At 36.7% G+C, this 25,928-nt stretch overlaps 1 protein-coding gene across 1 annotated transcript; it reads left to right on the forward strand.

The window, feature by feature from the left end:
- The first annotated feature begins 299 nt into the window (after positions 1–299).
- On the forward strand, positions 300–25,515 carry LOC149679047 (uncharacterized). Its single transcript, XM_089835976.1, has 7 exons — positions 300–333; positions 448–1,050; positions 3,925–3,988; positions 23,502–23,526; positions 24,958–25,128; positions 25,305–25,422; positions 25,481–25,515. Exons 1-7 carry the CDS (start codon positions 300–302, stop codon positions 25,513–25,515), a joined length of 1,050 nt encoding a protein of 349 aa, XP_089692102.1.
- Positions 25,516–25,928: the final 413 nt, after the last annotated feature.

Consider the following 25,928-nt stretch of genomic DNA (forward strand, 5'->3'; position numbering starts at 1 on the left):
GATTCGAACCAACAAGCTGTCGCTTCGCAGTCCATCATCGTATCCACTACACCACCGAATCGCTGACGGTTACAGTGTTTCAAGTTATATTCATGTATTTTTTAGGGGCATAATCGGACGATTGGGATTTCGGTCCATCGGGAATATAGCCATTGGGCTGGAAATCTAAAATCATTGCGGGATATTCGGTCGAATGGGATTTCGGTCCATTGGGAATTCGGTTGAAAGGAACGATACCGAATATATATCGTACGATTAATAGGTCAACTACATGTTTTTTTCATTTCTTTATCTACTAAATGAACGAACAATGTCGATTGACCAAAAAACAAAGTTAATTGTTAATAAAAATATATCAATCGAGGCGCCAATGTCTTAAAAAATTAATGCGCGTGAAGAACAATTTTATTTTTATAGACGAGACGTGAGAGAATGAATACCTTACAGTATCGAAATGCTGGCAGTCCGAAGCAGTATCTGGTCCAAAGGTCCGTTTTGGTAAAGGAAAGAGACTTATTGTACTACACGCGGGTTCCTCGAAAGGTTTTGTAGACAATGGACTACTGAACTTTCCATCTAAATCGGGGCTTGCCGACTACCATGAAGACATGAACGCTAAATGTTTCAAAGAGTGGTTTATCGAGCAACTTCTTCCCAACATAGACAATGCGACCATCTTCATGGACAACGCGTCATATCATTCAGTTATTGTGGACAAAGCACCTACCACAGCAACCCGTAAAGGCGACATGCAGAAATGGCTGAATGACCACGATATTCCCTATGATAAAACCTTACTCAAAGCGGAACTTTATGAAATAATAAAACGTCACAAGTCCAGAACCCTGAAGTACGAAATTGACGAGATTGATAAAAGTAGAGGTCACGCGGTAGTGAGGATTCCACCGTACCATTGCCAGTTTAACCCGATTGAACTAATATGGGCACAAGTGAAGAACGACGTTGCGAAGCAGAATTCAGGTTTCAAACTCTCGACGGTCAAAGATGCAACATTGAGGGCCATTGAACGTGTGACACCAGAGAATTGGCGTAAGGCAATAGAGCACGTCGAGAATATAATGCATGAGTATTGGGAAAAAGATCCCATCATCGAAACCACAATTGAACCTCTTAAAATTAATATGCAAGAAGACAGCGAAGACTCTGATGAAGACGTGGACTGAAGACGCTTTGATGCTGAACTACTTAGACTTATGGACAAGTACTTTAACTAATGTCATTAAAATATATTGCAATGCTAGTTCAATAAAGATAAAACTGGTGTCTTGTCGTTAATTTTGTTGTATATTCTTTAATACTCGATGATCGTAAAAAACCATGAAACATAAACATATTAAATATATATTGCAAAATGTATTGGTTCTATTGCGATTAAGCCTATCTGTTTATAGCAGACTATATTACAGACGACTATTGACAAAACAAAACAAGTTGATAAATTACTATGGGGTCGATGGTGGCGACACCAATGTGGACAAATTTCTCAGGGCTCTTCTTTCGTTTGATAGACTATAATTTGAAAATGAATTTAATCTTATCAATCAGTCTCGGTTTTTGCCAAAGAGAATGCACCCTTTATATACCCTTTGTTGCCAGTCGTGTTTTTTGCTATGCTTTTGCATTGTTTTCTAATGTAAATATGTCATTTTTCCCATGCTAGTGTGAGCACTCCATGTGTGTCTTGCACCGTCGCGCTCTTAAACACGAAAGACGAAAGATCCCGTATAAATCTATAAATTTTGCACGCCATCTATGGTGGCCGCGCAAAATTAAAAATAGCACAATCTTGAAATTCACTTAATAGCAGGACAGAAATAAAATATTAAAACTTATAACTACGAGTTATAACTTACAAAAACGAAACTGACCCTTGACTACCGGACGCCTACCGCGTTGTTTGAATTAATTTGAAAATGAATTTAATCTTATCAATCAGTCTCAGTTTTTGCCAAAGAGAATGCACCCTTTATATACCCTTTGTTGCCAGTCGTGTTTTTTGCTATGCTTTTGCATTGTTTTCAAATGTAAATATGTCATTTTTTCACTGTCAAGCTACTAAAAACTATCTGCCGGTAATTTTACGGTAATTTCCTATTGTATATAACACTTGAACAATTTATTTTTTAGCTTAAGCGCAGGCAGTTGCTTATAAATATATCAATCACGTAAATACGTGGGTAGTTAGTTATCGTCTCAACTCACAGAGTTAACATTTGGTTTACCAACTTGTTTTTAGCCACATCGTAGTATACGATGAGGCTCTTAGTTTGATCCGAGCCGTAGTAGTAATAGTAGTTGTGGCCGGAGTTTTCGCTTTCGTTATCGTTATTTTTTAGCTTAAAAGGAACTCTATATAACCACAACCCACCCATATTGGTAACTGGGCTCGGTTAGGGATTTAATTTCAATTAAAATTCTTTTTGGATCGCAGCCGGGAATCGGACCCTTGTCGTGCACGCAGTAGACAGACATTCTACCACTGAGCCATAGAGACTTGATTGAAACCCCGAGTTTTTTATCTTTTATTTTTATCTCTAAAATGTCGGGGTGATGTGGGATGGGGTACCTCTTAATCTGTGGGGTCGGATACTTTTGAATTTTTATCTGTGGGATCGGATACTTACGAATTTGTATGTTTGGGGTTTTTATATTTCTTTTCTTTTAATTTATGTGCTAATTAAATAGATAACGATTTTCCCCGTTTCCTACCGCGCTCATGTGTTTCGTTCTCGTTCGGTAGCTTTCGCCATCTATGTTATGTTTGACTGGAACGTTTTGGCGGTTAATTCAAATGTGGGTTTAGATAGAGCTAACATAGTGCTAAATGATCGTTATGCGTTTGATCATTTTAGCATTGCTAAAGGTAATTCGAGGGGACAATCACTAAAATGGGTAATCACTATAATTAAACTTTCTCTTTCAAAAGGTTCTGGGCATAAGTCCGTGTTAGAAATTTATAAGATGCGATAAGTGTGCATCGGCATAAGTCTATGTTGTAAACTCATCCAAGGGATTATCACTAAAATTATCCGTTCTTCGATTCACCGGAATATTAGAATTACAGCATAAGTAAATTTATACGGTTATAATTTTATCACCGTTTAGAGTAGGCCGTCGAGGGGCTATTAACTCTGATTTTATGCACGGTAAATCATTTAAACATTGAAAAAGATAGCGCTATTCACTTATTAGGGTAAGGTATAGAGGGGTTATCCACTCATTAGGGTAAGGTAGAGAGGGGTTATCCACTCATTAGGGTAAGGTAGAGAGGGGTTATCCACTCATTAGGGTATGGGATAGAGGGGCTATTCACTCGTACGATGTGGCTACTATTACGAGCCCTTGGGCCGTCTTGTTTATCTACTAAAAGATTTTACGAAACGTCCCAATTTGTAATGTTTTCTTTTCCTCTACCAGGTAATGTTGTGGAAATCCCAAGAGAACTCCGTGTTTTAAAATGATAATTAGCAAGGGCTAATTATCAAATAGAACAACATTACCCGGAAACGAAAACAGAAGTGTTTCTTTTGTAATTAATGAATAAATACATTTATATCGTGAGTATTGATTGTTCTAGCTTTTATTTGTTACGCTTGCACAAGTGAACATACTAGAGAAGAAGAAAAAGAAACCTGAAAACATTCATGAGATGCGAACCTGCTTAAAAGGTGGCGCTGGTAAATCGCGTGCTATATAGCAGTTAAAACTTGATTGCTATCTTCCCGACTATTGATATATTAACGCATACGTGTAACAAAGCTAGTCGACATTAAGTCAAGATTAGGAAATTTTCACAATCGAGTGTAACACTAAAGAGCTTAAACCAAGAAGTGAAAACAGTTCAATTTTTATGTTGTCGATATATTATAAAAATATAATTTCGATTATTAATTATAATCCAAGCTAATTTCCCTGGTGAGATCTTGGTACCACTTTTCACCTACCAATTTCGACAACCAGGATTTTAGTAAGTGGAAATATCTTTCATTTTAAATTTTGATTTCCCAAGGTTGATAAATGTGATACATTTTTTAAAAAAACCTCTCACTTTTATTTTACGGAAGGGCTGGGGGTTACCGATTATCTTAAAAAAAACATGCGAATACTAAAAGAAAATTAACAAGCTTTCCGTAAAAAATTGAAAGTACATACATACTTAAACTGCTACACTCTAAGAAAGGGAAGTGTTAAAAATGTGTTAAAAGGGTGTAAATTTAGAATACACTTTTATTGCACCGTAAAAACACCCAAAAGAGAGTGTTCTTGCCTTTTGTGGCCAATTAAAGGTGTTAATTCGGTATAAAATGATTCTTTTAAAACACCGTTTGAAATTAAGTACGGAAAATTATAAAACTGCGGGTTTCTTATATAAGATATCTTTTTTATTAATGTTTTAATATTAAAGCCAATCCAAACACTTAAAAATTATTGTAAAACGTAACTGTTAAGCATTTTTTAAAGATTATTTTCATGAAAGAAAACAATTTTATACTTTAAATAAAATTAACATAGAAATTGGTAATCTGGCGGTGTTGTATTCATAAAACACTACTAAAAGTATTAGGCAACACTCTTACAGGTGCTAGGCGACACTGTTACAGGTGCTAGGCGACACTCTTAAAAGTGTCATGCGACACTCTTAAAAAACGAGATTATGTTAGGTACTGGCCTCTCAGTAGGGCGACTATAGACGCCTGCTTGACAGGCCAACATGTTTTACCATTATTTTGAGAAAAAATAGAAAACTAAATGGATTTTTTTTGTAAACAATGTAGTGAATATTAGATTAAACCCGTTTCTGGTGCTCAAAAAACTCTCATTGAAAAGAGATAATTAAATTTAACAAGAACGTCTATATCTACTGCTTGAATATTATGGCCTTCAAAACCAATATAATACCCTATGCATTTGTACAAATCAAAAACTTACTGCCGTTTTCAGAAGTTTACAAGCCCGTAAAGAAGACTTTAAATGAAACAACCCTCACTTAAAGAGGTATAGTTCTGCATATGAGAGCTTTTTTCCCTATTGGGGATTAAATTCTCTCAAGATGGAACCCGTCTATGAATATATCACTAATTGTTTATAAATCTGCGGAATGGTGGATAATCGAATTTTAAATGAACAGTAGTCTGTCAAACGAAAGAAGAGCCCTGAGAAATTTGTCCAAATTGGTGTCGCCACCATCAACCCCATAGTACTTTATCAACTTGTTTTGTTTTGTCATTAGTCGTCTGTAATATAGTCTGCTATAAACAGATAGGCTTAATCGCAATAGAACCAATACATTTTGCAATATATATTTAATATGTTTGTTTCATGGTTTTTTACGATCATCGAGTATTAAAGAAAATAAAACAAAATTAACGACAAGACACCAGTTTTATCTTTGTTGAACTAGCATTGCAATATATTTTAATGACATAAGTTAAAGCATGAATCGTTAAAGTACTTGTCATATATTGCAAAATGTATTGGTTATATTGCGATTAAGCCTATCTGTTTATAGCAGACTATATTACAGACGACTATTGACAAAACAAAACAAGTTGATAAAGTACTATGGGGTCGATGGTGGCGACACCAATTTGGACAAATTTCTCAGGGCTCTTCTTTCGTTTGACAGACTATAGTCGATATTTGAGTTATGCTTCATGAGTGGTCAAAATGTAGCTACCATAGTGTTTTTCCGTCATCGGTTTCGCTCTTGAGTCTAGGATATTTACTAATATTTCTGCTACTATCATACCACAAAATCTCTCATTCTTAAAGGTGTTATTCGACACTCTTAAAAGTATTATTAAGTACGACACTCTCAAAGGTGTTAAGCGACACTCTTAAAGGTGTTATGCGACATTCTTAAAGGTGTGAAGCGACACTGTTAAAGGTGTGAAGCGACACTGTTAAAGGTGTTATGCGAAACTCTTGAAGGTGTTATGCGACACTCTTGAAGGTGTGAAGCGACAATATTAAAGGTGTGAAGCGACACTATTAAAGGTGTGAAGCAACATTCTTAAAGTTGTGATGCGACACTCTTAAAGGTGTTATGCGAAACTCTTTAAGGTGTTATGAAACACTCTTAAAGGTGTTATGCGACAATCTTAAAGGTGTTATGCGACACTCTTAAAGGTGTTATGCGACACTCTTAAAGGTGTTATGCGACACTCTTAAAGGTGTTATGCGACACTCTGAAAGGTGCTATGCCGCACCCTTTAAGGAATTGCACAACACTCATATGAGAGTAAAAATTAACTTTTAGTGCGATATACGAGTTAAAAAGGTGCTAAACTGCACCTCTGTTGGCTGTTGCACAATTTTTATACTTATCTTTGCCACCCATTGCTCAAATAAGTGTTATTAAATCCTTTCAAGGGTGTGAATGAATACCTCAAATGGTGTCAAATTTGAATCCATATAAACTACTTTTAAAGGTGTTAAAGCACACCTCATTTTCTTAGACTGTATGACGTTTTGAGAAAACAGTAACTACGGCTGTGGAAACCTTGATTTTTTTGGGTTCGAGTCGAGCCGCGAGCCTTGCTTTTTTTCGGTTAGGGGTGGTCCATAAACTGCGTCACGCATAAAAAAACATTTTCTGACCCCCGTCCCCCCAGATCACGCTTCGTCACGTTTTCTCAGACCCTTCCCCTAAAAACCACACCACATAATTTGATTAAATTAGAAAGAGACCCATTTTTCATGAGTGATAAGGCGTTCCACTCAGAAATATTTTCAGCTTCGTTACGTTTTCTCGAACCCACCCCTAAAAACCACGTAACATTTGTTTAACTCCCCCACCGCACTATGATGAATGTAGGACATAATCCCCTGACCTAGGCGAGAAAATCCCCATGACAGTTTCCCCTTGAATGAATGTCGAGGAAAAAATCCCCCCAGCCCCAGGTCAGATTCCCCCCAGCCCCAGGTCAAATTCCCCCAGTTCCAGTACAAATTTCCCCCAAACTCTCATTTATAGCGAGGGAAATCTTTATTATATTAAGTATATTAAAATAATGAACAATAGTATGCAAAAATGAGTAATGTTATATCAGAAGTAAATATAAAATGTAATTTTTGGGAAAAGACTTTATTTTGGGAAGTCAATAAAGATAAACAACAATATTTTGGAAAAGGCGTATATCATTTTAAAGTTATTTATAAAATAATTCTAACCAAACCTAAATCAACCAAACTTAACCTAACCGAACATAAACTAACCCAACACAAATAAAATTAAAATATTGTCAAACTGAATGTAAATATTGAATGTCAGCGACACCACCAATTAACAATTCCAAAGCAAAAATTGTTCCGTATTTGCAAAGTTCAACCATATTTATGCTATTAACTTTTACGTAAAGCTATTTTTCTCTAGAAATGAATGAAAGTCAACGAATTAATTAGAAATAAGTCAAATTAAATTTGAATAATATTTATTTATCTTCGGGGAATCAAACCCTCCATACTTAACTCCGCTGTTCCTTCTGTTCACCATGCCACCACATCGCTGAGGCATCCAGTGTTTTAGATAACTTTGATATTGTATTTTTTACGACCTCTTTATTTTACACTGTCGGGGTAATGACCGGAGGATTTTGTCTAGAGCGCGGGGGACAGGGTTGTTGACTTTTTTCATTTAAATCGGATTTTTTTGATTTTAATTGATTTATTTGATTTTTTTGATTTTTATTGAACTACTTGATAGTAAATTATCAACATGAAAAATTTTGAGTCAAAATTAACCAAAGGAAAATAATCATGACATTTAAGCAGCTATTGGATATTTTCTACACAGTTATTCTTATTTTTACTATTCAAATGCATGTATATTAAGACTAGCTTGACCGCTATTTCATTTCCTAGCCTTTCCAGCAAGAAAAACTGGAGTTCTGGAAAAACTTAACTGAAATATACCAAAACCATGATTGTTTTTAATTAGAGGTCTTTTCTAGTCAAGTTTCTTCTCGAGTTTCTTAAACTACTTCTTGGAATCTTAGAAAACAGTGACATTAGTGAGTTTAAGCTGATACTACGAGCACTCTCTATTTAGGAATCCTTGCGCGTACTATAAGCCTTTATCTGCCTTCTTCATTTTTTGTTTATGGGGGTGGGGTGTTCAACATCTTACTAAAGGGGTGAAGATGCAAGACTAACACCTACCTCTTTTCACTTATGATTCAACCTCGCTAACGCTAGACAAGATGTTAGAATGCAGTCAGATGTGGAGAGTTAAGGCCTTTTAACGGGAACGAGGGCTCATAAAATTTCGGAATCAAAAGTGACCGCGCTTGATGGTATTTGTCAATTAAGAGTCAAAATAGATTCTAATCCAAATTTTAATATTCAACATAATATTCAATCTTATTCATAAATTTTCACAAACTTTTATGGGGGTCTAAACAAGAATTTAAACAAAAAATCAAAGTTATATCTAAGGGAGGTTTGAACTTTATAACCTCTATGGAATGTCTCCTTTAAATTTCAAATTTAAATTTTAGGGGTGTTTAGGTTAAAATCGTGCAGTTATGCACTAAAATAATAATGTTCAAAAATAGAAAGTTAAGATTTTTAAAATTGAATCAATCCGTCAACCATAATTTAAGTTCTTTTACCATAGTTTCAAGTCAGTTTATCAAAATAGTTTCAAGTTTTTTAATTTCTTACGACAAGTTGCTCCTCTTCCACATTCTTCTTAAGGGTTAAGGGTTCTTTCTTCTTCTTTTCTCTCGATTTAAGGGTTAATTAATACTATTTTTTTCCTCTTTCGCGATTTAAGGGTTAATTATTTTTTTTTCTTTTAATATTTCGCGCACTCGCGCTCCTTCTCTTCTTAAAAATAAGGGTTTAAAAAATGTCTCCGAGTTTCTCTACCGAAAGATTAAGGATTCAAATTGATTAAAAATAAAGGTATCAAAATTAATAAAATAAAATCTCCGATTCTCTTCCGAAAAGTTAAGGATTGAAATTGATTAAAAATAAAGGTATCAAAATGAATAAAATAAAAGTTTCGATTTAAAATTTACTCCGTACGTCTAAGGATTTCTTAAGGATGAGCCGACAGAGTTTCGTTAAGCAGTTCAGGAATCGACTGAGGGTGGGACAGGAGGGACTTCGTATATGTAACTTCTAGTTTCTCGCAAGGATCTCTGGGACAATGACGCTTGTTGATTGACTTTGGTTTGGCGAATAGTGGACCATATTTATGACGTAGCTTGGCGGATTCATGTTATCAACGAATAGGCAAAACTTTTAAATCTGGGACCAAATTGAGATTGGTCAGTTTAAGGGTTAAAAAAATGTTCTTGAAGTTTCTCGGGCCAGGTACCAGAATAGTGACTCAAGGTCTTGTTGCTTGGGGTCTAGATAAGCGAGACATTTCTCTGGGTTCTTGGAAAATACTTTCGTTGCTAGGTATTTCATTTTGCACTGTGGATATAGGGGTAGGATAGTTCTAGATAGTTCTGTGTCAACATTGATGGGCTAGTTCCTTTTCTATTGTACGAAAGAATTTCTTTTCGGTTTATTTTAAAGGGATAGGTTTAAGTTTAAAGGGCTAGTATTATCTTTATAGTGTTAATTTGAGGTATTTCGTTATTAATTTAAAGATTAATTGAAAATTTAAATTGATTTTCGAAACAAGATGGTTTTAGTACGTGTAGCTACCTAAGTTCTGCAGTGAACTGGTGTCTTTATTTTAAATACTCTGTTTAAATTCGAGCGATTATGAAGCTTTTCCTGAGCCTCGAAAACTTGTCGAGCCATTCAAAAGTTGCTTATCGAGTTTTCGAAGGTTATCGAGCGTCCGCACAGGCCCAACAATAACTTAAACTTTTCCCTAAATTTTAATCTTTGTAATTACTATTAAATTACTCGGTTAATACTGATTTTTAAAATTCCATATCCTTTTGCCATACATTTTAATGAGAAGAATTTATTACAAAATATTTTTAATAGCAAGAATCATAACTTATTACCATCTTCTTACAAGGCGCGAATAATTGAATAATATACTTATAATGGCACTAGCTCAACATTTAGGAGAAAGAATTCTTGCATATTCAGATAAAATAAGCTAATTTGTTATTTTTTGCTTTATCATGTAAAACACTTCAATCATATCTTGGAAACGGTTGCCCGAACAGCAAAATGTCATAAAATATTTTCTACTAAAAATAGCCTAAAAAATGCCCTTAGCATCCGACAGACCTTTTAGAAATACCCTGTATACTACTACATGCCCTTTGAAGTTAAATCCACCCTCTAACCCATTTGTCTTTTTAATTTTTCCTTGGCTGGTTTTTTAAATTCATTCTCTAGTGGTAGGAAAAGCTCAAGAGAGGCCCTAAACTAAAATTGCAAACAAGACTACTAGATTAAAGACGAGTACTCGAAACGTGAAAATCAAAATTTTAGGATTTGAAAATTATTTCAAGTCCATTAAAATCCTCACTATTGGACCCGAGGTTGACTTGAACCGAGGCTTGGCGTCCTATCATCAAGTCCAAAAATATATAACTTAAACTCGGTGACCCGGAGAGGGCCGCATTTAGTGGGGTTTTACCAGGTTTGTTTGGTTTAAATCAGTTGGATTTAAATCAAGCAATTTTTTTACACCAGGCGACATTTTATTGATTGATACCACTAACACCAGGAGACCTGGCTACTTGGCGGACAAAGTGCAGCACTAAGGCGCCTCGCCTCTTGGGGTAAATGTTATCAATCCTCTTAGTCTGAAAACTGTGTATTATCCTTTTACTCCAGGGGGTTTCTTATATGGTTCGTGGGTTGCATTGAGTTAGAATTTCTTGCGAAGTATGCTTTAAGATTAGTAGTGGTAAAATGCGGATTCGGTCACGGCAGCTGAAAACTATGTATACAATCAGAAGACCATTAAATTAGCCAAGGAAGTAAACAATTACAATAGCTGGTATAGCGTACGTCTCTGCTGGGGTAAGAACTCCTTCTAACTCCATAGATAGGGGGTTAAATTTTTCCCCCTTTCCTAACACTGTTAGAAATCTCTAGGGAGTCTTTCTTTCTTGACGTGAGCGGGGCGTGACTTCTTCAGCCCATGAGTGCTGGATCTCTAAAGGGTAGATTGTTTGCTTTATTAAAAAAAAAAAAAAAGGAACGGCCACGGTCGTTAAATAATTTTTTTTCAATACATTTTTGAAGAGTCATAAAAAACTGAATGACCTTGACTGTTCTGGAATTCACCCCCCCCCATCACTTCTCCTGATTCTATGGTAAAGAGGGCTCGGTTTTACAGTGGAAGGGGGCGTTTTCCGGTCCCTTTAGAGATAAGTGTTCATTTTCAGCCAATAGTTTTTTCGCTCTCAATAGGGCAAATTTTGGCGTACGAGTCGCACCTAAACCAGAGATCTGAAAAACAATATCGCGAGGTGGCAAATGTGTCGCCCTTCAGTATTGCTACACAAGAGAGGGGAGTCCCAAACCCCGCTTTTGGTTACTTCCTAGGCTAATTTAATGGACTTCTGATACAATGCATCCTTAATGTTTGGGCACACAGTTTTACTTACAACGCACATCTTTAATAACTCATTTCATATTCCAGTTAGTTCAGTAAAATGGCTACAAGTGTAATAATACGACTTTTCGTTGAAAACGTGAGTACAGTATAAAACAGTAGACAAATCAGGAAAATGCGTTTGTGGATATGTAGAGCTTCGTTTGTCTATAGCACTAAAACGCATCTTCTTGTTCTTATTTGATTTATGATGTGCATGGAAGTGTTGAATTTAAAATTAGTAACGAACGATTTAAAAAATAAAAACTAGTACAGAAAATTTAAATGAAAAAATTAACGATAATAAAACCAAGAAATGCCCCAGAAAATAGTTATTAGCCAAATCGTATGATGAACATCTACGATGTGAGTCTTAGTTTGACCTGCCCTGTTGTCGGTGGTGGTGGCAGCCGGCGTTGTGAAAGAGTACCGCCTTTGGCAGTGTAAAATTTTTCCTTCGTAATTGAAGGGAGAGTGAATGGGAGAGAATTGCTTCCCGTATTGGCCTTACCAGAAATGTATGGAGGGGGGTTGGAATGGCTAAAGGGGCTGCCGGTGTTCCCTTGATGGTGGAAACATATGGCGAGGCCTTTTTTTTTTCTTCTGAAAAGCGTAGCTCCTCTCTCATCGTTGGCTTAGCCATCTCCTGAAGGCGGAACATGTCTAGTCGTTTCAAAGTAGGGACCGAGCGGATAGAGGGTGGAGTTAGCAGAGGAATTTTCACTTTTTTGGAAGCCAATGAAAATATTTAAGCGGGAAATAATCGTATTACGTCCGTCTATGACGTCGCTTACATAAAATTAGCCACGCCAGATGTTTCCAAGATCATTTCACGCCTATTATGATTTGACCTAAGCCATTCCAACCCCCCTCCATTCATTCCTGATAGTAAGTTTAGGCATTGCATTTGTACTAGTAAGGTTAAGATTTAAAAAGAAAAAGCAAGTTTATACCGACGTTATATTTAGAATGGGCTGCTTAAGGCGGTATTTAGTATTAGAAGTTACAACTATTTCTCCACAAATCGAGAAGAAATTTAATAGCAATAGAAAGTACTAGCTTGTGGCCCCGTGGATATTACAATTATAACGTTAGTAAATTTATTGAAGTAAGGATTAAGGGTACTTCTTTTAAGGGGCATTTACGGGTATTTCGTTTTACCACTGTTAAAGTATGCGCATCGTGGGTCTACTCACTCAAGTTTTCCGTTCGTGTCACATTATTATAAATATAACAGTAGTAAAAACAATTGAAGTAATGATTTTAGAACAGTTAAAGGTAGCGCATGGAGGAGCTATTTGCTCAAACATTCTGTACGCCTTTTTAGTACGGTACGATGTGGCTACTATTATGAGCCCATGGGTCGTCTTGTTAGAAGATAGAAATGTATAGGTAAAAATGCCCGAACTGGTACAGTCGCCGCAATTAAAAACTTTCTTTCTTGCGACGTCTTGTTTCAATCATAAGCCGCAAATTATTGATCTGATACGATGGGTATAAAAAAACGGATCTTATATTGTTGTTTCAATAAATTTTTTACTAAGCGTTTTTTTTACACTCTCCGCTTTCCATTTCCAACAGCTAAATAGGGGGTTTTGAATGATTGGGATGATTTTAAAGAGAATGTGAACATTTCAGCATAGCTCGTCCGAATTACCGAATGACATTCCAGTAAGGGGAGAGTGATTTTAATTGCAATTTTCTGAATACACGTCCCCCACGGAATCAATGCCTTGAGCCATATTCTTATGGATAGAGATACCCTTTAATGTTGCACAAAGATATAATCAACAATTGTGGAATGAAACTTCAAATCTTCCTCCGTTGAAGATATGGCCACGGGTGCGACATTCTGTTCCACTATGGTTCGCAAATGCCAGGGGGTGGACAAAGTTTTCTATCTAGATTAGTGGGCGATTCTTGATGTCAGATTCAACATAAGTCTGCAGGAACGTTTGGTTGAAAACGGCGCATTTCGGAGAGAACCATCTAGAAATTCAATGGCCAACCAATTCCCTCAATATGTCACCCATTGAAAACCGCTTGGTGGAGGAAATAAAGGTTCACTGAAAGGAGAATACCCACATTCAAAGTATAGCATGGGTCACAAAGTGGTGCCTACATTTGAGAAAGTGGTTGTGTTCATTGTCTTCAACTAATTGGGATTCGCCATAATCAAGATGACGAACCTTTCTCAAGAAACACTTTAATTACAACGCGAAATTAGTACTATACTAAAGTTCCACTAGTCTTAGCAGTGTATCCGATGACAAATTATGGTCTTTTTGATAATCAATGGAATCTGCTGAGCTGCACGAAGTATTTAATCCTTGAAGGTTAAGTAAGGACGCAATTAAGGCAGAGTGTGTATATATTTTATTGAGAACAACCCAACCAACATAACAAGTTAAATAAAGAATAAAAACACTTTGCTAATTACTATCCAACATTTATTCTTAATTATGAACATGGTTAGGATAAATACATTAATACGTTTTCATTTTTAATTTCATTATGCGATTAATATTTGATCATTTTACTGTTGGCGTTTACAACCTGTTGCATTCTCTGCGGCATTGATGAAAACAGATTACTTATATAATCGGGCCGCTCACCAACCTCTTCCCATGCGGCCTGGATGATGGTGAATAGTTCGTCCTTATCATTGGGAATTATTTTGTTCTGGAATACAATCCTTTTCATAATCGCCCAGACGTTTTCGATTGGAGATAAGTCGGGTGAATTTCTTGGCCAGTTCATTAGATCTATTTCCGGATGATTCTCATTCAAATACGCCATGGTTGCACGTGACTTGTGTATACTCGAATTATCTTGATGAAATATAAATTTACCGTCCGGAAAATGATTGTCTACGACATGAGGGAAAAACGTATGTTCCAATACATCAATATATTTATCGGAATTAAGGTGCCCTTCTATTCGCGCTAAGGTGCCAATTCCATGTTTTGAAATATAACCCCACAATGGCACAGAAAACCGTCCGCTATTCTGGATTGAATGAATGTTAGCCGCATCATATCGGGTCCCTTTCTCTCTCCACACTCTTACGTGATGGTCCGTAGATGAACAAAATGTTGATTCGTCGCTGATGACAACTTCATTCCATTCGTTCCTCCAGTGAAGGTGAGCGCGCGCAAATGCTAGGCGTTCTTGTTCGTGCTCTGGTTTGAGATATGGCTTCTCCGCGGCGATACGACTGTGTAGCCCAACGTCACGTAATCGGTTTCTAATCGTTGTTTCCGACGCTTCCAATTCCATGATGGATTTTACAGATCGAACAGTGGTGGTAGGATTATTCACAACAAGAGCAGCAATAACGTCGTCTTCTTCTGCAGTGGTAACGCGTGGAGTTTTAGGTCTTGGTTTTTCTGTCAATCGCCCATTTTCACCATAAGCGGCTAGCCATGACATCACGGTTGGCTTTGAACAGCCCAGTTGCTGCGCAATAAAAGGAATACCCCTACCAGCCTCATGTAACGCAACGAGCCTATTGCGTTCTTCCTGTGATAATCTTGGCATACTGACTGGTGAGAGAGTGAGACAAACTGATAGAACAAATATATGTTAGAATATATTTCTTACCTTAAATTGTTATATAAAGACTATCAGTTTGTCTCACTCTCTCACTTACCTTCACTGGAGGAACGAATGGAATGAAGTTGTCATCAGCGACGAATCAACATTTTGTTCATCTACGGACCATCACGTAAGAGTGTGGAGAGAGAAAGGGACCCGATATGATGCGGCTAACACTCATTCAATCCAGAAGAGCGGACGGTTTTCTGTGCCAGTGTGGGGTTATATTTCAAAACATGGAATTGGCACCTTAGCACGAATAGAAGGGAACCTTAATTCCGATAAATATATTGATGTATTGGAACATACGTTTTTCCCTCATGTCGAAGACAATCATTTTCCGGACGGTAAATTTATATTTCAACAAGATAATTCGAGTATACACAAGTCACGTGCCACCATGGCGTATTTGAATGAGAATCATCCGGAAATAGATCTAATGAACTGGCCAAGAAATTCACCCGACTTATCTCCAATCGAAAACGTCTGGGCGATTATGAAAAGGATTGTATCCCAGAACAATATAATTCCCAATGATAAGGACGAACTATTCACCATCATCCAGGCCGCATGGGAAGAGGTTGGTGAGCGGCCCGATTATATAAGTAATCTGTTTTCATCAATGCCGCAGAGAATGCAACAGGTTGTAAACGCCAACGGGAAAATGATCAAATATTAATCGCGTAATGAAATTAATATTGAAAACGTATAAATGTATTTATCCTAACCATGTTCATAATTAAGAATAAATGTTGGATAGTAATTAGCAAAGTGTCTTTATTCTTTATTTAACTTGTTAAGTTGGTTGGGTTGTTCTCAATAAAATATATACACACTCTGCATTAATTGCGTCCTTTCTTAACCTTGAAGGATTTAATACTTCGTGCAGCTCAGCAGATTTCATTGATTGTCAAAAAGACCATAATTTGCCATCGGATACACTGCTAAGACTAGTGGAACTTTAGTATAATACTAATTTAGCATTGTAAATAAAGGGTTTCTTGAGAAAGGTTCGTCATCTTGATTATGGTGAATCCCAATTATTAGTTGAAGACAATGAACACAACCACTTTCTCAAATGTAGGCACCACTTTGTGACCCATGCTATACTTTGAATGTGGGTATTCTCCTTTCAGTGAACCTTTATTTCCTCCACCAAGCGGTTTTCAATGGGTGACATATTGAGGGAATTGGTTGGCCATTGAATTTCTAGATGGTTCTCTCCGAAATGCGCCGTTTCAACCAAACGTTCCTGCAGACTTATGTTGAATCTGACATCAATAATCGCCCACTAATCTAGATAGAAAACTTTGTCCACCCCCTGGCTTTTGCGAACCATAGTGGAACAGAATGTCGCACCCGTGGCCATATCTTCAACGGAGGAAGATTTGAAGTTTCATTCCACAATTGTTGATTATATCTTTGTGCAACATTAAAGGGTATCTCTATCCATAAGAATATGGCTCAAGGCATTGATTCCGTGGGGGACGTGTATTCAGAAAATTGCAATTAAAATCACTCTCCCCTTACTGGAATGTCATTCGGTAATTCGGACGAACTATGCTGAAATGTTCACATTCTCTTTAAAATCATCCCAATCATTCAAAACCCCCTATTTAGCAGTTGGAAATGGAAAGCGGAGAGTGTAAAAAAAACGCTTTGTAAAAAATTTATTGAAACAACAATATAAGATCCGTTTTTTTATACCCATCGTATCAGATCAATAATTTGCGGATAATGATTGAAACAAAACGTCGCAAGAGAGAAAGTTTTTAATTGCGGCGACTGTACCATAATATTAAATCAAAATGGACAGTTTGTAAATCCCCAAAAGTATGAAACGTTGGGTTTTTCTGTGGTAATTGTCGTTCGGGTGTATTTGGTTGAATCTTCAAAAGGTATTATTTAGGTCATTAAACACTCATTCAATCATTGAATCACAACAATGTGAAGAAGCATATCGGAGATTGATCAGGTTTCAGCTACCGGGCAGACGTGGACTAGACTAGAATCTTAAGGCTCTTTCAGACGATCCAACTTTTTGACTCAGCTTGATGGGTCAACTCGAGTTGAATAAAATAGTTGGATCTTGTGAATAGACGCTGAATAGTTGAGTCACCAAAAAAGTTACCCAGGAAAAATTGGATCAGTAATCCAATTTTTGTTGACTGAACTTTTTAATTTCATTTCTTCAGCCAATCAAAATTCGAAATAAATTACAAAAAAAGCCCCTTTCGCGGGTTATTTCGTAAGTGCCAAGGTAGGTGGTACTTAAAAAGTTCCATTTGGCGGTAAAAGTTTAGTCGTGTGAAAAGGAAGGATTTACTACTACACTTTTCCCTTCAAAAAATGGGCAAGTTGATACAACTTTTTGACCCATCGAGCTGAGTCAAAAAGTTGGATCGTCTGAAAGAGCCTTAAGAGACAGTGAGATTATTTGTAGGCCATAAACTTGTTACACCTAGCTGAAAAGAACAGACTTTATAGATGATCATGGCTAAAAGGTTTTATTTTTGGACCTAAAATCAGTTAAAATATTCCAATTGAAAAATTTTAATTGTGTCTCTAATGTACCATTTTAAGTGGATCAGTTTGCGTCAAATAATTTACGTATATGTTTACATAACTTCGTTTGAAAACTAACTATAATTTCGATTTCAATTGGTAGTTTATTGGCTTAGTGAAATATCAGAAAAACTCCTTAAAGCAAGGCATTGATGCCTACGATGGTGTTATTGTGGATATCCTAAAGTCTATACGAAAACATTTAAAGTAAATACTATTTAATTTGTGTATTTAAAGTCTGTATGAATAAAAAAGAGTAGCTGAAAAATGGGCGTCGTCTGGTTTGAGTTCGTGATGTTATCAACAACGCAGTTAAGGCTTAGAACCTTTTTTGTTGTTATTTAAGATGTTAATTATCAGTTTCAAAACAGATTCTACGCAGGGTTGTATGATTTAAATCAGTTGGATTTAAATAAATCTTGATTTAAATCAAGCGAATTATTTTAAAAAATCATTTGATTTAAATCAAATATTGGTTTTTTAAAAATTAGCAACAAATATTTTAAGAAATTAAACTAGAAATTGCCTCTTATTAAAAACAATCATGGTTTTGGCATTAATAACGAATGCGCGCTAGGAAATTTGTTTTCACGCCACAGGACAGGCAATTCTCTGACTCCGACGGCAGCTTATTCCGTAGTAGTAGTTCCCTGACTTGGGCTGCCATTAATCTTGCAAATAACGTCTTCATTACTTATCCCTTCTTATCTTTAAGTTGGGAAAATTTCCTCAAATATTTAAAAAAACATAATTGATTCGAAAAAACGTTTCAAGGTCACTTTTAAACTAAGGTGCTGCTCAATTTTAGAACTTTAAAAATAGACTATGGGTTTATTTCTGACAAAAACTAGCTTCGTTTCGACATGAGTAAAACCAGGAATTCATAGATTTTTCTACTTGGAATCTTTAACAGGTCATTTTCTGGGTCTTTCTGCTTGACTTAAAGGGGGGGAGGTGTAGAAATCGTCACCGATGACGTCATGTACTTACAAACCAAGTGATATTGACATAGCTAGCAACCTGCGCCGCGATTCCCGCGACCCACGAGCGCCAAACCCTAATGTAAACAAATTCTCTTTGCGTGCGCTGAACGAGTAGACATAAGGTTGTAGATATTTTTTAAGTTTTAATTTTTTGAGTTAAAGTTGGGGTTCGCCTTGTTTGAGCTACTTTTTTACTATTATTTTTTGTTTTTAATGGCTAGATATATTGACAACAGAAGTTTTCTGTATAAGCGTATGAGTTATTTAGCGTCGTTGCGAGAGGATTTATTTTGTTGTTTGATTGATTAGGTGTCATTTTGTTCCTGTGGTTTTTACCTCTCCGAGTGACGTATGTCACGGAGAGGTTCTGTAACGATCGTGTGTGTGTGTCTGTCTATGTGTCTGTTGTTACACCCACGTGACCGAGTTCGCAGTTTCCAAATCGGAGCAAACGTGTTCGCCATTTCTGAACTGCTTTCACAGTCACGGAAATGGCTCATCTACTTGAGTTCTCACACCACCATCTTCTGGTCTTTGTCCATCCCACACGGACACCAGTCTGTACTTACTGGCTTCTAATCACCACCATCTTTTGATCTTCGTCCATCCCACATGGACACCAGTCTGTACATACTGGCTTCTAATCACCACCATCTTCTGGTCTTTGTCCATCCCACTTGGACACCAGTCTGTACATTCTGGCTTCTTAACACCACCATCTACTGGTCTTCCGTCTATTCCACATAGACACCAATCTGTCTCATTGGCTTCTACTCCATTATCATCGTTTGATTTTAGGATACACGCGGCGATCAGCTAGGGTTACGAGAAACGTCTAGCCTCCCTAAGGTGGGATCGCCACCAAAGGTTTTCGCAATTGCGCTTTTTCCTTACTATTATAATGGAAACGAATCGTATATATACCCCAAAATTTGAAGAAAGCGGGCAAGAGGGGTACCCTTCACTTTAAACGTCAATATTAGCAAAGTTTGAGATGATAATAGGTATAACTTTATTTTAAACGATTTAACTATTATTAATGTTAATTATTGAAGATTAAAATAATTAAAATTATTATATTTATTTAAATATTAAAGATAATCTTGTTTCTCAACTCAAAATGAATACGGAAAGAGTTTAAAAGCAGTCTATGTTTTTGTCTGTGTGTGTCCGTCCATTGTTACACTAGTGCGTCGCGTTAGCAGTTAGCCTTGTGTTGATGTGTTAAGAAATCATACAGAACCTTAATATTCCCTTTTTACCTCTCCGAGTGACGTATGTCACGGAGAGGTTCTGAAACGATCGTGTGTGTCCGTGTGTGTGTGTGTGTGTGTGTGTGTGTGTGTGTGTCTGTTGTTACACCCACGTGACCGCGTTCGCAGTTTCCAAATCGGAGCAAACGTGTTCGCCATTTCCGAACTGCTTTCACAGTCACGGAAATGGCTCCTCTACTTGAGTTCTCACACCACCATCTTCTGGTCTTTGTCCATTCCACACGGACACCAGTCTGTACTTACTGGCTTCTAATCACCACCATCTTTTAGTCTTTGTCCATTCCACATGGACACCAGTCTGTACATACTGGCATCTAATCACCACCATCTTCTGTTCTTCGTCCATCACACACGGACACCAGTCTGTACATACTGGCTTCTAATCACCACCACCTTCTGGTCTTCGTCCATTACACTTGGACACCAGTCTGTACATACTGTCTTCTAATCACCACCATCTTCTGGTCTTTGTCCATCCCACTTGGACACCACTCTGTACATACTGGCTTCTAAACACCACCATCTACTGGTCTTCCGTCTATTCCACATAGACACCAATCTGTCTCATTGGCTTCTAACTCCATCGTCATCGTTTGGTTTAAGACATTCGCGGCGATCAGCTAGGGTTACGAGAAACGTCTAGCCTCCCTATGGTGGGTTGTCCACCAAAGGTTTTCGCAATTGCGGTTGTTCTTGCTTTTAACTGTAGTTCGACACCCTTATATACTACCTATTTGAGTAAGGCAAAGCAACCGGCGTATGCTTCATTTCAAACGCCAATATTAGTCAAGTCTCTGAAGAATGTTTAATTGTTCTTTATCAAAACGATGTAACGCTCAATAAGGCGAACAACTAACGAAGAAAATATTTAATATTAATTATATTTATTTTAATATTTAAGATAATCTTGTTTCTCAACTCAAAATTAATACGGAAAGAGTAAAAAAGCAGTCTGTGTTTTTGTCTGTGTGTGTCCGTCCATTGTTACACTAGTGCGTCGCGTTAGCAGTTAGCCTTGTGTTGATATGTTAAGAAATCATACAGAACCTTAATATTCCCTTTTTCTATAATATAAAGTGAATATGTGGAAGTATTTTTCGTAATTATGAAGTATTTAGTACATTTGTAGCTTTAAAGCTCTGTTTCATTTTGATATTCCAAAGATTTTTTTTAATATTGTTATTTGAAATGGCTGTTTATATATTACTTAAGCTATACTACATCTGTATATAGAATAATCCTTGATTTAGTGATTTCACGAAGAAAACTAAGACCTAAACTCCGGCGGGTATGTCCAGTATTATCCGCAATAGGGTTAGTGAAACAACGAGTAAATAATTGAGACCTGAGGTGAAGTAAACTTTGGGCTTTGATTTTCGTGTCTGAAATGAAGAGACATTAACGGTTCAGAGTGAGCCGAAAGTTAATTACACTCTTAAATAATCAGGTTAAGATTTTATGATAGAAGAAAAGATCATGGTGGCAATTAGACTAGTAAAAGGGCTAATGGTAAATAGGTAGTAGCTACAGACTTTTTATTCTCATTATGGTGCGCATTGACTATTAGTGCGTCTAGCTACAATTTAGCTCTGGTGTTATTTAATGTTAACATTCATGTTGGCAAACCAAGAATATTGTTGAGGTGAGACGAGACGATAGTGTTTACACTGCAAACCAGTTGTGAATGTAGCTATCAGAATATACGGTAAACAGCTGAAGCGTAGACTTCATTTCCTGTTCTCTTCCCCATTGATTTATCCTTATTGGATGTAAAATGTCGTCTGCTTTTCTGTATATTCGCTATGCTTGGAATACTTTTTCAATATTTCGTAAATTTTTACTTCAAAAAGAGAAATAATTCCATATCTAGGTAAATAAGTTTGTAGTAGTAGACCTCTTGACTCGGAGAGGTAATATTTTGGTTTTCCCAACTTGTTCCATAATATAAAGTGAATATGTGGAAGTATTTTTCGTAATTATGATGCATTTAGTACTTTTGTAGCTTTAAAGCTCTGTTTCATTTTGATATTCCAAAGAATTTTTTTAATATTGTTATTTGAAATGGCTGTTTATATATTACTTAAGCTATACTACATCTGTATATAGAATAATCCTTGGTTTAGTGATTTCATGATGAAAACTAAGATCTAGACTCCGGCGGGTATATTAAGTATCATCCGTAATAGGCTTATTAGTGAAACAAAGAGTAAATAATTGAGGCCCGAGGTGAAGTAAACTTTGGGCTTTGATTTTCGTGTCTGAAATGAAGAGACATCAACGGTTGAGAGTGAGCCGAAAGTTAAATACACGTTTAAATAATCAGGTTAAGATTTTATAATAGAAGAAAAGATCAGGGTGGAAATTAGAATAGTAAAAGGGCTAATGGTAAACGGGTAGTAGCTACAGACTTTTTATTCTCTTTATGGTATGCATTGACTATTAGTGCGTCTAGCTACAATTTAGCTTTGGTGTTATTTAACGTTAACATTCATGTTGGCAAACTAAGAATATTGTTGAGGTGAGACGAGACGATAGTGTTTACATTGCAAACCAGTTGTGAATGTAGCTATCAGAATATACGGTAAACAGCTGAAGCGTAGACTTCATTTCCTGATCTTTTCCCCATTGACTGATTTCCATGTGTCCAAGATTTATCCTTATTGGATGTAAAATGTCGTCTGCTTTACTGTATTATTCGCTATGCTTGGAATACTGCTTCAATATTTCGTAAATTTTTACTTCAAAAAAGAGAAATAATTCTATATCTAGGTGAATAAGTTTGTAGTAGTAGACCTATTGACTCGGAGAGGTAATATTTTGGTTTTCCCAACTTGTCTTAAATTGTTTTTGTTCTAATACATGTGAACAGCCAATGAAACGCAGCGCGGGCTGTTAAACAAATTTTTAAGCCCTAACCCTTAATCGGTAATTAGTATTGGGTCTATGGCCTCTTAAAGATTCCAAGAAGAAGAAATCTATGTATTCCTGGTAAAACTCACTTGCTCGAACATTTGATGAAAACCCTGATGTTTCAAGGCTAGACGTTTCTCGTAACCCTTGCCGGTCGCGACGTTGGTGGAGAAAGAAGAAAATGACTTCAGATTTCTGTCTAATTGAAAAAGGAGAAAAATAGTGGAAAGAAATACTAGGCTGAAAAGTAGCAGATAACATAATTGTGAGCTTTACATTAGTAATATAGTGGAATAAATGTCGTAGTGCCATATGACTGATCTGTGAACGCGGTTCACAAATTGCAGATAAAAATGCTCCGAAATACAAACTGCAAAAGCCGTGAACTAGTGTAACAACAGACAGAGACATACACACGGATACTTCCAGTGTAATTCCTGTACGTGAAAAAATATCACTGCACTTTCTACTCCATTTTGTTCAAGTCTCCCATCTCTGAGGAACCCTCACTTGGTTTTCATTTTAGGTATAGGTCACTGTCACATTACAGTTTTGATCTGTAGAAACCGGCTATTTAAGAAAAACTAAATGTGTATTTAAACACATTTTTTTTTACTTTTTCAGCGTTACATTTGTCACTACTGCCAGTGTGAGTTTTCATTTTTTACCAATAAATATCATAATTAGACGTTTGGGCATAGGTAAATTGTACTATCGCGGGGCTTCTTAAATTTCTCCCGGAAGAATCTAGATATAAGACTTTTTTAACTGCCTGCATTGTACCAGGAGTTCATAATAACCCGAAGTACGAAACTGGTTAAAAAGCCCGTAACAACAAAGTTTCGCCGTAAAACTCAGCGGATTCATACACCGCTTAACTCCCTAAGAAATAGTTACCCCATTTTTAGCGCCCACGCGCATTAACTTACACACTTCCGGTTTAGCACTATTTTTATCTTGTGATCTTGGGAGCGAAAATGGCTCTCGTCTGCTTCTGTCGGAACGGTGTAAATTAAGCCTTGGCTAAGAAGTTGGCTTTTAGTCGGGGTTTCTAGTTTTCTACAAAACATTTAAACGATCGTCACTGATGTTTTGTTGTGATATGTGTGAGTGAGAATACCGTGGTTCAATTAAAACGGTTTGGACAAATTTATTCCCAGTATCTTTAATATAAGAAATGCAACGTGTTTCTACGTCCACCATATTACCATTTTTCTTTTCGACGGAGATCCCGTCAACGGAAGTTTTGGAACGAAAACCAAGGAGCATAGATACCACTACGATATACTGTAAGGTTGTATGTCCATAAACAGGCTTATCCTTTCTATGCGCAACGACAGAATCTTGTTGTTCGCGATTTTTACCATTAGCCCTATGGCCAGTTTCATACTTCCCCTCCCCCGAAGGGGGGTTATTATGAACTCCTGATTGTACGCAAAGATATATGGAATCTAAACTTCACACTCTGGCATGCTTGTAAAGGCTCTTTCAGACGATCCAACTTTTTGACTCAACTTGATGGGTCAACTCGAGTTGAATCAACTAGTTGAGTTGGCTAGGAAAAATTGGATAAGTGATCCAACTTTTTGACTCAACTTGATGGGTCAACTCGAGTTGAATCAACTAGTTGAGTTGGCTAGGAAAAATTGGATAAGTGATCCAACTTTTTGACTCAACTTGATGGGTCAACTCGAGTTGAATCAACTAGTTGAGTTGGCTAGGAAAAATTGGATAAGTGATCCAATTTTTGCTGACTCAACTTTTCAAGTTCATTTCTCCAGCCAATAAAAATGAATTACAAAAAAAGCCTTTTTCGCGGGTTATTTAGTAAGTGCCAAGGTAGGTGGCGCTTAAAAAGTTCCATTTGGCGGTAAAAGTTAAGTCGTGTGAAATCCTGATGAAATGGAAGGATTTATTTCACTTTTCCCTTCAAAAGTTGGGCAAGTTGATACAACTTTTTGACCCATCGAGCTGAGTCAAAAAGTTCACAGACAGTAATTCGATCCTGGCAGATGGAGGTCCCTCATTTTTTGTTTTTATTTTTTATTTATTAATATAATTTGTGTGTTAAATATTACAGATGGAAGACCCATGGGATATTAAACCATATCCGCACGTTATTACATATGAACGGTCGATGTCATATCACTTTACGACCGAAGTGTATTACACTAAAGCAATACTGCTTTCGAAGATACCTCAGACGAAGCTTGGAAATCCCGTTACTAATATTGCAACCATACCTCTATGGGTGAGAAATATTTATATATTTAATATGAGGTTTTCGGAATATATTCTAAAGTCTAGGGTCAAAAAGGGTTTACTGCTTTCATTCGCTGCCGAATTATTGTTTGTAGTAAACGCAGTTAAAACGGGAATATCTTTATGGCTACGATGAGACATTTCATTACACTTTTTGTTATTCAGTTTTTAGGATTGCTGTTCATGTGTATTTTGATTCTCGCCGCTCTCACCAAAGGGTTTGAAAGGTCAAATAAGTTTGGATCGTTTGTATTTATGTACTTGGCCTCTGTGTTTCAAAAATGTAAGTTGTTACCAAAGGTTTGCCGAATTAATAGTAGCTAATTCTTTATCTTCCGCAGGTTGGAATCAAACAAGATGGCCCCGGCCATATTAACGTTTTGCCTTGGCTAGCTAAATTTATTGTAAGGTGACCCCGGCCTATATACTTTACGGTTATTTTTTCTTTTAAATATCAAATATCATTCCAATTATGAACAAAAATAATCTAGCTTGATTTTGGGTTATAGATTATGAAACAAGTAAATAACCAACTTCTGTCCTATGAAATGGAACAATTTTCTTGATATTTTTGTTGCAAACCTAATATTTGTGGGATAATTGATGCGTTTGGGTACTAAAATTATTCATTGAGTGCACGCTTATGCAATATGCAATATGCAACAAGCGCTTAGAATTAGCCCCGAGTCATGTTCTCTTGAAACTTGAAGCAATAGAAATGAAGTAATTTGCATAAGCCCTAAAGAACAACGCTAGACGGGACACGGAAACGGATGGTGGAGATAAAGA

This window comes from Phalangium opilio, unplaced genomic scaffold, assembly GCF_054372755.1.
Source record: "Phalangium opilio isolate 3A_F unplaced genomic scaffold, DU_Popi_V2 ptg000042l_1, whole genome shotgun sequence".
Taxonomy (NCBI): Eukaryota; Metazoa; Arthropoda; class Arachnida; order Opiliones; family Phalangiidae; genus Phalangium; species Phalangium opilio.

Coding starts and splice junctions, on each gene's coding strand:
- LOC149679047 (XM_089835976.1), top strand. CDS start 300: ATGAACGAACAATGTCGATTGACCAAAAAACAAA. Junction 3,989..23,501: donor TTTCGACAACCAGGATTTTA/GTAAGTGGAAAT, acceptor TTACTTTTTCAG/CGTTACATTTGTCACTACTG. Junction 25,423..25,480: donor GGCCTCTGTGTTTCAAAAAT/GTAAGTTGTTAC, acceptor TATCTTCCGCAG/GTTGGAATCAAACAAGATGG.